General features: G+C 40.6%; 1 protein-coding gene across 1 annotated transcript; it reads left to right on the top strand.

Annotated features, from left to right (window-relative positions):
• Nucleotides 1-4,387: 4,387 nt before the first annotated feature.
• Nucleotides 4,388-11,742, top strand: glrx3 (glutaredoxin 3). Its single transcript, NM_001292424.1, is given in 11 exon segments — nt 4,388-4,468; nt 6,332-6,440; nt 7,471-7,545; nt 8,031-8,202; nt 8,381-8,553; nt 8,634-8,695; nt 8,879-8,936; nt 9,275-9,327; nt 9,643-9,682; nt 10,129-10,221; nt 11,482-11,742. Coding segments are annotated over 11 exon segments (960 nt in total). The 5' UTR covers nt 4,388-4,400; the 3' UTR covers nt 11,539-11,742.
• The last annotated feature ends 544 nt before the right edge of the window (nt 11,743-12,286 follow it).

Here is a 12,286-nt window from a genome sequence, read left to right as displayed (position 1 = left end):
GGGGTTTGAAACGCAGGTGCGCCGCGCGCCGCTCGCTCTGAGGGGGGGGGGAGAGAGACAAATGTCCACCGCGGCCGCTCTGAGGGGGGGAGAGAGTGAGAGGCAATTGGAGCGGGTGGGGCAAGTGGGTGAGGCTGTGGGGAACGGAGGGGCGCGGCAGTGGGGGTCTGGGGGAATAAAGGCTGCGTTGTTCCGCCTACAGCATATACAGTCCATTCACTTTACCGTCCATTCTGTCAAACGCTTGGAGGCGCAGTGACGCGGGCTCGGCCCGGTTTGGGTTGTTCCGGCGCCTCAGCAGTTTTCCTTGCGTTTGCGAGGCTTCCGGGTGCGCGTCCGGCGCGGCAACGGCAACGGCGGCGCCTCGGGGCGTCACCCGGAATCCTCCGGACGCGCCTCGCCCGGGCTGTGCGCGGGTCGCCGCCGCTTGTTGCCCCTCTAGAGCAGCGCAGCCCAAATCCGAAACTGCACCCGGAGAATTAGCCCAAACGTCAGCTCCCAGAAACTGCCGTCGGCGCTCGCTCCCCCGTTTTCTTTTGAAAAGTCATTCGGTACAAAACACGTGCCCTTAGTGAAAACTGGCTTTGTTCGCAAACTCCCAGCGGGGGGGGGGTGAATAAAAAACGCCTCCGCCCTCCCCAGAGAATACCAGCACTTTAATCCAGAGAATTGGCATTGCACAAGAGAACATTTGTTTGGTCCTCGCAGTTTTTTGGGGGGACATCTGCCCAGATTCCAAAAGTAGTTCTCGGGCAACTTCTTTAGGTCTTCTCTGCCCGCCTTTTCCTTTTCTGTCAGCCGGTTTTCTGATAGGGGTAAAGCAAAAAAAACTACCGCTGCCAGACAGAATCCAGAGAGAAAACACAAAATCAAGGCAGGGAAAGGAAAGGGGGAAAGAATCGAGATGACGCAGTTAAACCAAAGGTAGGATGAGAACAAAAACCGAGATGAAAAATACAAAACGTGTAAAGACATCAGACGAGACACGTCACTTCTTTTTGCATTTGATACTGTTGTATTGCAGTCTCCCAGGCTTTTGTCTTTAAAATAAACAGGTCTTCCAACTTGTCCTCCTTAGTTGTGTTTAATTAGTGTCTGATTACAAACTATTTTATGGCAAAATAATAACTTCAGCAACGAGAAGTCCACAGAATCTGTGTGGACATGTGTTGATACTGTACCAAAATAAAAGATTTTTCTTCTTGTGAGGTCTTACCTTACCAGCATCTAACATCTGGATTATATTGGATTAACATATGTATGCCGCTTACACATTGCACTCTCCACCTGGAGACATACCCTGCTTACCTAATTGCAGAGAGTATTAAGTGCAGGTTAGTGAGCGTCTTGGGGTCCCTTAAGTCTGTGCCAGGGTACTATTAAATTGTGAGTCATGGCGTCTATTAATACAACAACAACTTGCATTTATATAGCACCCTTCACGCCGGACAGAGTCTCGGAGCACTTACAGTAGTTGTAACTGTACAATAGTTGTCCTTCATCCTTAGCTCTGGAATCAGGTTTGTTCAATGCACATCTGTAACTAAATCAGTCTCAACAACAACACCAACAAGATTTAATTTATAGAGCGCCTTTCACGTCGGGAGGATGTCCCAAGGCGCTGGACAGTTGGGTCGGGACTCGAGCAGGGGGAAATGGTCAGGGTGAGGGGAGGGAAGGGAGGGAGCGAGGAGGAGGTAGAGAGTCGAGAGGGGAGCTGAAGGCACAGTTGAAGAGAAAGGTCTTGAGACCGGCCTTGAAGGCGGAAAAGGAGGAAGCAAGGCAAAGGCACTTGGGGATGGAGTTCAATCTCAATCTCTCCTTAAAATGCGATAATTGAATATTATGATACTGGATAAGATGTGAAGACATGCTGGGTCTATTTCAATCAGAGTATGGTTCAGATATTCTCTTTCACTCTCTTGATAGAATGTCAGCATTGCATTAAAACTTGCTTTTGTGGTGTTTGTAACAGGTACCATTAAAGTTGGGTGAAGTTGATACCTTTTAGCAAACATGAAAAAACTGACTGGCATCCAGAGTAGTTTACTTTGCAGGAATGGCTCACTGAGGGAGTATGTGAGGTATCCTTTATGATCTCTAGGAACAGCTTTAGATAAATACATATGCTGAATGATTTCAATAAACAACAGAAGGCCCTTACAGCAAAATCCCAAACAAAGCATTTAAGTTCTGACCAGCTGTGTGACTAAGTGTTCATCCTCCAGAGAAACCTTGTTCCTTTTGCCTGAATGAGTGGAATTTATCAAAGCCAGGCAAAATTTCACAAAAGAAGACAGTTCTCCATTTGATCTTTGAAAGCATTCACAAGCGTCTGTTCTCTGCTGCCATACATTGTTTTATTGTTCCTGGTCTCCAGTTTATGTTTTTGGCTTAGAGGCTTACGTGTGTGTTTTTCATCATCAAATCTGGCAAAGAAGTAACTACAGATCCATGCCAGAATTGTAGGGCTCTTTCAAGATATTTGTGCTAGATCAGCCACCCGGTGACAGTATGCTTCAACACCTTTTAAACTTGTAGGATATGAAACACAAAATATTCATACAGGTCTTGCTCCTGTTCGCTGCTTTTGTCAGAATTCCAGGACCCATTTCTAATTATTGTGGCATCAAACTCCCTTTCAACGGTTTTGTAGCATTTTAAGCACACGTGTGAAAGATGTGACAGACAGCATTTGACTGCCCATGTGAAACAAGGCAGAGTGTACTATTCTTGATTGAAGATAGCAAGTGACACTGTGGTAGTTTCCCTCAAGTGACATTGGCTCTCTGGTACCCTGCCAAAGGGATGATTATTTGTGTGTGAGCTGCAATATTACAGCCAGGGTCAACTCTGCGTTCATTGAACATTTTCATGTGCATACCTTCCAGCAGGGGCCACAAGATAATCATCAGGTTCAGGAACCCTGGTTATTTTTTGTCCTTCAAGGTCACTGAAGTCAAACGTAGCAATTCAATCACAAAATAACACATACACTTCACTCACTTTACAGTATATCCTATGAAGCTGTTTGAGATGATGTGATAAAGCGCTATATCAAATGCAAAGATGATTATTAAATATAGTCAACTCCTGATAACTCGACCCTGGCTTATCTGGCCATTACCACTTATCATGCTATCAATATCTCAATTGCATTTAATAATAATAATAATTCTTGCATTTGATATAGAGCCTTATCATGTCTTCAAGACGTCTCAAAGGGGTTCACAGAATATACTGTAAAGTAGATTGACTGCATATTTTATGAGGGAAACGCGGCAGCCAATTGTGCATAGCAATGTGCCACAAACAGTGGGTTGAGTGACCAAATAATAGTTTTTTTTGCAGAGATTATTACCCACAGAAAAGCGATCCGCCAATCGCCGAACAACAGGGTTCCCACTTACTGCTAGGTAAACATGCGCCCAATATTTCTCCCTGTCTGGGAATCAAACCGGGTCCTCTCACTTGCGAGCCTCTCACTAAGCTACAGTGCTCTAGCTGCTAAGCTACATTTATTTATGTATTTAAACATATACCTGAACTTGCCATTCCAGATAACACGTCGCCGAGTCCTTTCCTCTTGGAGTGACTGACTAGTTATCAGTTTACTGTATGCCTTTGCAGTCCAGCTAACATTGGAGTCCTGTAGCTCAGTGGTTAGAGCACTTGCCTTGCAAGTGAGAGACCTGGGTTTGATTCCTCGGCAGGGCAAAATGTTGTGCATTTTCCTTACGCCACACGTCCCTATTTACCCAGCAGTACGGAAGAACCCGGTTGTTAGTTGCTCGTCTGATTGCTTTTCCGGGGGTAATAATTCCCTTTTAAAAAAAATTGATCACTTCACTGCACGACTGTTTGTGGGACACCGGTGCGCGCAATCGGCTGCCTCCCACAAAATACGCAGTCAATCCACTTTACGGTATATTCTGTGAAGCGCTTTGAGACGTCTGGAAGACGTGATAAGCCGCTATATCAAATGCGAGGGTTATTATTATTATTACGACAACAACGGCTTGGATTTACATAGCGCCCTCCACGCCGGGCGGCGTCTCGGAGCGCTTCACAGTAACGGATCCCCGGGGTGACTGGTCAAGTCACTCCCAAGAGGAAAGGACTCGGTGACGTGTTATCTGGAGTGGTGAGTCAGGTACGTGTTTCAATTATTATCGCCTCTACCGGTGTTCGAGAGCTGCTGACACAGTGCAGCGCCAGGAGGGGGCGCTCCACACGCACCCACAGAGCGAGTGACACATGCGCAGAGGAGCGGAGACCACGCGCCGCCGCCCGCGGGCAAAGCGTTGCCGAGTGGCCAGGCCGCGGTAATCGATCGCCGATGCGCTCGGCCCGTTCCCTCTGACGCGACTGCCGAGCCACTAGCGGGGTCTGTTTTAATCATGGCGGCGGCGGTGGTGGAGGTGCAGAGCGCCAAACAACTGGGGGAGCTGCTGGAGAGGGCGAAGAGGTAGGTGCAGGGCCCTGCCCTCCTCCTGAGGCGTTGGTCCTCCTCCTCCTCCCCCACCCCCACCCCCCCCCCCGACGCGAAAGGCGCTGTATAACTGTAGTGTTGTTGTTGGGGTTAGCACATTGCTCAGGGCTGCTGACGGTAATAATAATCATAATAATAATCATAATAATAATAATCCTTGCATTTGATGCAGCGTCTTTTCGCGCCTTCGCGACGTCTCGAGGCCCCTTCACGGAATATACCGTGAAGCGAATCGGCTCTCGTATTCCGTGGGCCCAAGCGCGGCAGCCAGTTGCGCGCAGCAGCGTCCCCGTCCCGCACACCGTCCTGGATTGAAGCCACCGAATTATTATTATTATTTTGTGAAGGGATTATCGCCCCCGGAAAAGCGATCCGCCAACAACAACATGTTGCATTGATATGTCACCGCCTTTCGCGTCGGGACGACGACTATTGAGACATCTATTGAGACATTTAGAGGCGGTTTTGCTCCTAAAACGGGATTTGCAGAATATGTCATCATGTATTATCCATCAGCAGAGCTGATCTTCTTCCTCTCCCCCCCCACCCACCCCCCAACATTTTTGACAGGGCAGTTAACCACATAGTTAATCATTTCTCAATTTACCAACCAAAGCTTTGTAAACAAGCCGTGAAATGACAGTGGATAGATTTATGTTAATACTATTCTATCAACACACAATGTTTGGATTGCTTTAACTGTTTTAAGTTCGGTCATTTGTTAAATGATGCAACTGAGTTTGCACTTGTACAGAGCTTTTAGGGAGGAGATGACGTGAAACAATTTACATGGATGATGTGGGACATGAGCGAGGGTGGTAAGAGCGATGTGACTGAAGGCACGTTTAATGAGTTAGTTATTTGTTAGAAGTTTTTCATAGATAGGGTGGGACAGTTCAGGGAAAGAGATTTTGGAAGGGGGTTACAGCCAGAGCTTAGTGGCTGAAAACTCAGCTGCCATCAGAGGGGGCAGTGAACATGCAACAGGCCTCAAATTGTGCCATGTGACTGAGCAGGAAAGTGGGGCTTGGAGGAAATTTTGGTAAGTTTCTGGGTAATTGCACCAAGAGGTTCACCCAGATTATTTTTGCTAATAAATGATAGCACTGTCTCATGCAAAGTTTGAATTGAATTGGTGTATTTATGTTTCAAATTATTTTGGACAATGTAGGTAAATGTCCTTGTTGTTTCAAATTATTTTGGACAATGTAGGTAAATGTCCTTGTTGTTTCAAATAATTTTGGACAACGTAGGTAAATGTCCTTGTTGCCAATGTGAACTCATTTTGGTGATGGCAAGCACTGATATCTTTAGTTATAAATGGTTGTACAGTATGTAGTTCTGAATTGGTTGAAGCTCTGAACCATTAAGAGGCTACATACATCTCTCTAACTAATGTCTTGCATAGATAATGTCAAGACATAGGCGAAACAACAATGTGGGAGTGCCTGTCATTTTTAAAAAAATTTAATAAAGCCTAAAGTCAAGTTGTGCAACATTTTGGCTGCTGAGGGCCAGATGCCAGATTTGAGGAACATCCGTGGGCCATGTATGCAATGTTTTCCCTTATTGGCCAGTCCCCTTGCCGGGCAGAGCCTCAGCCCCTGATCTTCTAATTGGCTCGGAGCAATAATGTCACCTGTATTTGCTCGTCGGACAATGAAGTTAGAAATGGTTCGTGCGGCCGGATGAAATCATCCCCTGTTGGCAGGAATTTGGACCTGCCTTAAGGCAACCCAGGTGTTCTGTGTTGAAACACTGGGCTTTTTAAAAAATATATATATTATGCATATATTTACATATCTATATTATACATATGTACATTTTTTTTCTCTACAGATCCTTGGTGGTGATCTATTTTTGTGCATCATGGTCTCCACAGTACACGCAAATGAACGAAGTTACGATTGAATTGGCAAAAGAACATCCCCAAGTTACATTTGTGAAGGTATTTTCTTGAATAATTGTGTGGGCAGTTAAAAAAAACACAATCATATAGAATTTGCCATAGCAAAAATGGAACTTGATAGGCATTAAATAAATTGAAACACCTGATAACATTTCATTTTCAAACAAAGAAGCTTAATTTTCTTAGGAAGAAAATTAATTCTTTGAATAATTGGAGTCCTGTAGCTCAGTGGTTAGAGCACTCGCCTCGCAAGCGAGAGACCTGGGTTTGATTCACAGCAGGGCAAAATCTTGGGCAAGTTTTCTTACTCCACATGCCTGATAATAATCCCTCAAGAGAAAAAAAATAATAAATTGGTCACTTCAATCCACGACTATTTGTGGGACACTGCTGTGCACAATTGGACACAATTTGTTGCATTTCACCAACAAATATTACAGTCAATTCACTTTACAGCATATTCTGTGAAGCGCTTTGAGACGTCTAGAAGACGTGAAAAGCGCTATATCAAATACAAGGATTATTATTATTATAATTGTTAATTCGTTGCACTTCAAAATGTTGAGTTCACTGGTTAAATCAAAATACATTACATTGTATATTGTGTAAATAGTAGTGACTGCTGACATCACAAGTTATAATCTATTTTTGCATTACAGTGTAAGCTTTCTATAGAATTTATCAGTTATTGCAAAAAGTTATTGCTAGAACCAACATTAAGATGTCAGCAATTCCTTGTTTTCAATACGTTTCAGCTGATTTGAATGTTTTTCCTTGAAAAATTTCTAGTGATGAATGGAAGGCATTCTTAAAATCTTCAAGAAAGTGAAAATCTTTGACATGATTTAACTTATACAATTTCTTACAATTTGAAAAAGATGAGGGATTTTTACCTAACAGTTTTAACATTTTTTTTTGAAGTGTGATTTTGAATATTCTTACAAAACAAAATTCAATTAAAACCATTGAACTCTGGAAGATATGATATTAACATCAATGCTAATGAAATAAATGCTCTGAAGAATAAATTCAACTCATTTAAAATACAATTTAAAATTTCATTTGACAGCTTGAAGCCGAAGCTCTACCAGAAGTATCTGAAAAATATGAGATTTCTTCTGTCCCTACTTTCTTGTTCATTAAGGTAAGTGTCAGATATTTCTAAACTGTAGAATCAGACAAATACAGTGGGTTCCTTAACGTTAATTTGGCATTCAGATTCTACACTGTGTGCATTTTACTCCTGATCTATTTGTTCAAATCTACAAGGTATCAAATCAGCACCATAACAAAAATACCTAGAGTATTCCTGTGCCAAAATGTAAATTCTTAGTTTAATGGTTTACTGCAACAAATAACAAAAAATATCTGCTTCACTAATTCAATTTTAGTTTTGGAAATCTGTCAAATTAGTTTCTTGGTTGTGGTGATATGAAATATACATGGAATCTTCTCAGTAATTTATCAGATTTAAAGCCTTTTTAAATTTGAGATATTTAAAATAGTGACTGGGATAACTGTCCAGACTATGTTTGAGCTTGGGAGCAACTTTGCTTCCTTGATGAATGTATTACAAATAAATCAGGTTTCAGGATTAACATTGTTTTTTAATGAATGTGAATGCTTTAGAACCATGAGAAGATTGACCGAGTTGATGGTGCACATGCTCCTGACTTAACTAAAAAAGTTCAGCGCTATGGAGAGACTGCCAAACAAGATCTGAATGACCATCTGAGAAAACTCATAAATTCTGCACCTTGCATTCTATTTATGAAAGGAACACCTCAAGATCCTCGATGTGGTAAACATTATTTTCTGAACTATAATGTAGTCTGGGGAATATTTGTTACAGTTAATCAATAATTATATTCCATAATTATAAACAATATAATGATACTCTCTTTAGCAGAAAAACTATCTTTGACAATTTTAAGTCCATCCATTTTTCTTTGTCTTAAAGCCATTTTTTTATTTGGCAGGTTTCAGCAGACAAATTGTAGGAATATTCAGTGAGCGTAATATTCGTTACAGCAGCTTTGATATTCTTTCTGATGAAGATGTGCGTCAGGGATTAAAGATCTATTCCAATTGGCCTACATATCCTCAACTGTACGTGAATGGAGAATTGGTGGGAGGGCTCGATATTGTAAAGGTTGGTATGCTGGCATTCGGGTTCAATCCAATATTTGTTTTAATGTATCAATATTAACCCAATATCTTAATATATATTAGGAACTTGCTGAGTCTGGAGAACTGGACAAAATCTGCCCAAAGGAAATGGGACTCGAGCACAGGTGAGAGTTTATTTCAGTTATTAGCATGGGTTTCTGATGCAGTTTTAACAACACACCCAAGGAAACAAATAAAACGATGGTTCTTTGAAACTATAGGTTAAATGATTCAGACTACATATAATTTAGAAATGTCACAGCTATTTGATGCTTCAGTTGTTATTTAGCGGTTCTTTTTATTTACAGGTTGAAAGTACTGATAAATAAAGCAAGAGTGGTTCTGTTTATGAAGGGCAGCAAAGAGGTAAGAGTAGTTATTTAAAATTAAACAGCAGAAATTCACGTGATCTAGGTGATTTGCGTGTAACTCCATCCCGCATTCCCTCCGCCTCACCCCCCTCCCTTGCCTCCTTCAAGATCTCTCTCAAGACCCTCCTCTTTGATGGTGCTTTCGATCACACTCACCCCCCCCAGCTCTCCACCCTCCCCGATCCTGACCCCCAGCTCGGGTCCGAAACTCTGATTGTCCAGCGCCTTGGGACTTCTTTCTGATGTGAAAGGCGCCATACAAATGCAATTTTGTTGTTGTATTCTGGATTAGTGCAAAGTTGAACTGAACAATATGTGTAAATTGTTTTATAGATGGCAAAATGTGGATTCAGTCGTGCCATAGTAGGAATAATGAATGAAACTGGGTATGTATTGACTTTTTTTTGCATTGGTCGTTCACTTCATAGCTGTTTTTGGGACATTGGTTTGTGCAATTGGGCTGCTACAATCGCCTACATTACACACTAAATCTTGTGAAGCACTATGGGACAACCTCCTGATGTGAAAGGTGCTATGCCAAATATAAAGATTATTATTGTGCAGATCTACTGTAGAATATCTACATACGCTGTATCGGGTATGATTGGAACTTTAAAATTGTATTTACATAACATTTATATTGCACTGTAACTTGAACAATTAAGTTTGAGCCTTATGTTTTGCCTCTTTTTTTAATATAGCATTGATTATGAAACATTTGACATATTGGGAGACGAACAAGTAAGTTTTGAATTTGTAGAAATTGAGAGCACTGGCATTTCATCTGCTTTTGAACCTCCAAATCCTGATTTGCAACTCCCAACCCTGAACTGCATCAAACTTATCTTTAGAGATGATTGGAGGTTGAGGCTATCAGTTTTTATAAATGTGTGACCGCTTGCAGTCTCCACCCAGAAAGTCACTAATTTAGCCATGTAACCTCTGACATGCATTCCCTGCCCAACATGCGATATTTTGTTACCGTGAGGTGTTCTACTTTGTTCAAAAAATGGAAAACTCTTCACTGATTGTGGAAGTTTGCATGCAAGATGACTGGGATTTCTTCGTGCATGTATTGGTGATGAAACCAAGATACTGTATGCTTTTGGGCTGATGTTTAATGTGGGTTGTTACTTTTGGAAGCAATTCTAACTCAAAGCCTCACACTCAAATGTATTTTTCCATAGGTGCGGCATGGATTAAAAACCTATTCCAATTGGCCAACATACCCTCAGCTATACGTAAAGGGTGAACTTATTGGTGGACTCGATATTGTGAAGGTAATTGTTAAATGGAACATTGGCATGGAGCCATCCATAAGTTTTGTTTTTCCACAGTACATGTTTAGTTTACATTGTCCCCCAAAGAGTTAGGCATATGTATAAATAGTAAATCCTGATAACTTGAGCTTGGCTTAACTTGTCACAGTTCACCGGCTGCAATTATTTGTGCATTTATACATATTCCTAGCTTGCCACTTTGGATAACTCGTCACTGAGCCCTTTTCCTTTTGATTGACAAGTCATCAGAAATTTACTGTATATAAATGCAACTGGGATATTGTCAGCATGATGACTTAAGTGGCAGTGACAAGTTAAGCCAGGGTTGAGTTATCAGGAGTTTACTGTACTTTAGAAAATGTGTAACTGGTGAAAAAAGCTTATGAAAATCTTAACCGGTTTTGTCACCCCCTGGGCAATAGAATATTTTTTATAATGTATAAATATGAAATCTACGTGTTATATGTAACTGAAGATATTGAATTGCATGGATCAGAAAAAGTAAATTCTGTGCTGGCAAAATTGTACATTTCACCTTTGAGGACACCCAGTGTTGATTTGTCATTAACACACAGCTTGCTTTGAACTTTCATACAATAGACTCTTGTTATAAGTCTTTAACATTGGTTCATTAAGGTGCGCGCACTATGCAATGCATGCAATTTTGGTATGTAGTTCAGCTGGCATCCCGCGCTNAAAAAAAATCCAACTTCTGTATCATTGGGATTTTATTGACCCCAACTACTACCTTTAATGTATCTGGTATATTTTATAATTGTATTTAGGATATCAGATACGACTCATTGATAGATGAAATTTACATATACATGCAAAATATGTTGTTTGATAAATAGGCTTGCTGTACTTTGAGAATCATTGATCCTGACTAGGAATGGGATGTCTAATCTGTCATTCTATTAAAAATAACAGAAGTATTATGTATTCTCAATTATAAGGAAAACCACATTGCAGTATTTGCACCTAAAAGTTCAAGTTTGTCTCAACATAAGAAATATACAGACGTATGAATATCAAAAGCAAATATACTAGAATTGTGAATTGCTAACTGTAAATCTTTTTACTTTTTGTAATGTTAGTTGGGGTAGTTCCTTTCAGTGCAGGCAGTACAGGGTCTCCATCAAAAAGTGTGAAGTTTGATGGATACAATCACAGATATCTTCATGAACAGTTTGTTTCATGTATGTATGCTCTTGTGAAGAAAAGCTTGTAACATACATGTCAAATTTGTTTTCTGTGCAGGAATTGAAAGAAAGTGGCGATCTTCTTTCAGTCTTAAAAGGAGAAACAAACAGTTGAAGTTTAAATCGCTTGAAGAACAAATGGGATCATCTTATTATATTCAGTTTCTTAAGTTTGTTCTATTGGCAATAATATAGATTAAAGCCAATTAAAGCTTCTTTGGTGTTTGAAGATATCTGTAACAATTCAAGGAGGGAGCAAAATACTAATATAATAGAACATTAAAAATGTTATGCATTTTATTGCAATAAAACATTCTATATATGGTGTGTTTTTTTATTGAAATTATGTCTAACAATGCTATATTTGTTATAATACTTTATGCGTGAGACAACCTATCTTTATATTTTGATTGGTGAGAATGATATCTCGGCATTGTGCTTGCAATCCAAAGCTTTTTCTTAAACTGTAGTGTTGTGCACACAAGCACTATATTTCAAATACATTTATATTCAAGTGGAATATGTACATTAGCCATAATGGACATGTTCTTAATACTCTGGTCTTTACATTTAATCATTGATCTACTTAATAAAATGATAGTTATCCCAGTTTCAACTGGTAATTTTTCATCTAAATATGCTTTAAGTAGCTCTTCTGTGGGTTGACATCTTGCTATTTGACAGGAGTCTTCAGACATGTGAGTTAGGCTATTAAGTGTATTTGGAGTAACTCAACCTTAAATGTTATAGTCAATTTGACTGAATGATAACTCTGAGGATTTAATAGAGAGAACATCCAAAGAACTAAAATAGTCCACTGTGAAGCCGTCCATGGTCCACAAAGCAGCTCTTCTTTGGCAATA

The sequence above is a fragment of the Callorhinchus milii genome, unplaced genomic scaffold, assembly GCF_018977255.1.
Source record: "Callorhinchus milii isolate IMCB2004 unplaced genomic scaffold, IMCB_Cmil_1.0 Scaffold7, whole genome shotgun sequence".
Taxonomy (NCBI): Eukaryota; Metazoa; Chordata; class Chondrichthyes; order Chimaeriformes; family Callorhinchidae; genus Callorhinchus; species Callorhinchus milii.
Note: the sequence above shows the minus strand (reverse complement) of the source record. Positions and strands in the feature narration are given on the sequence as shown.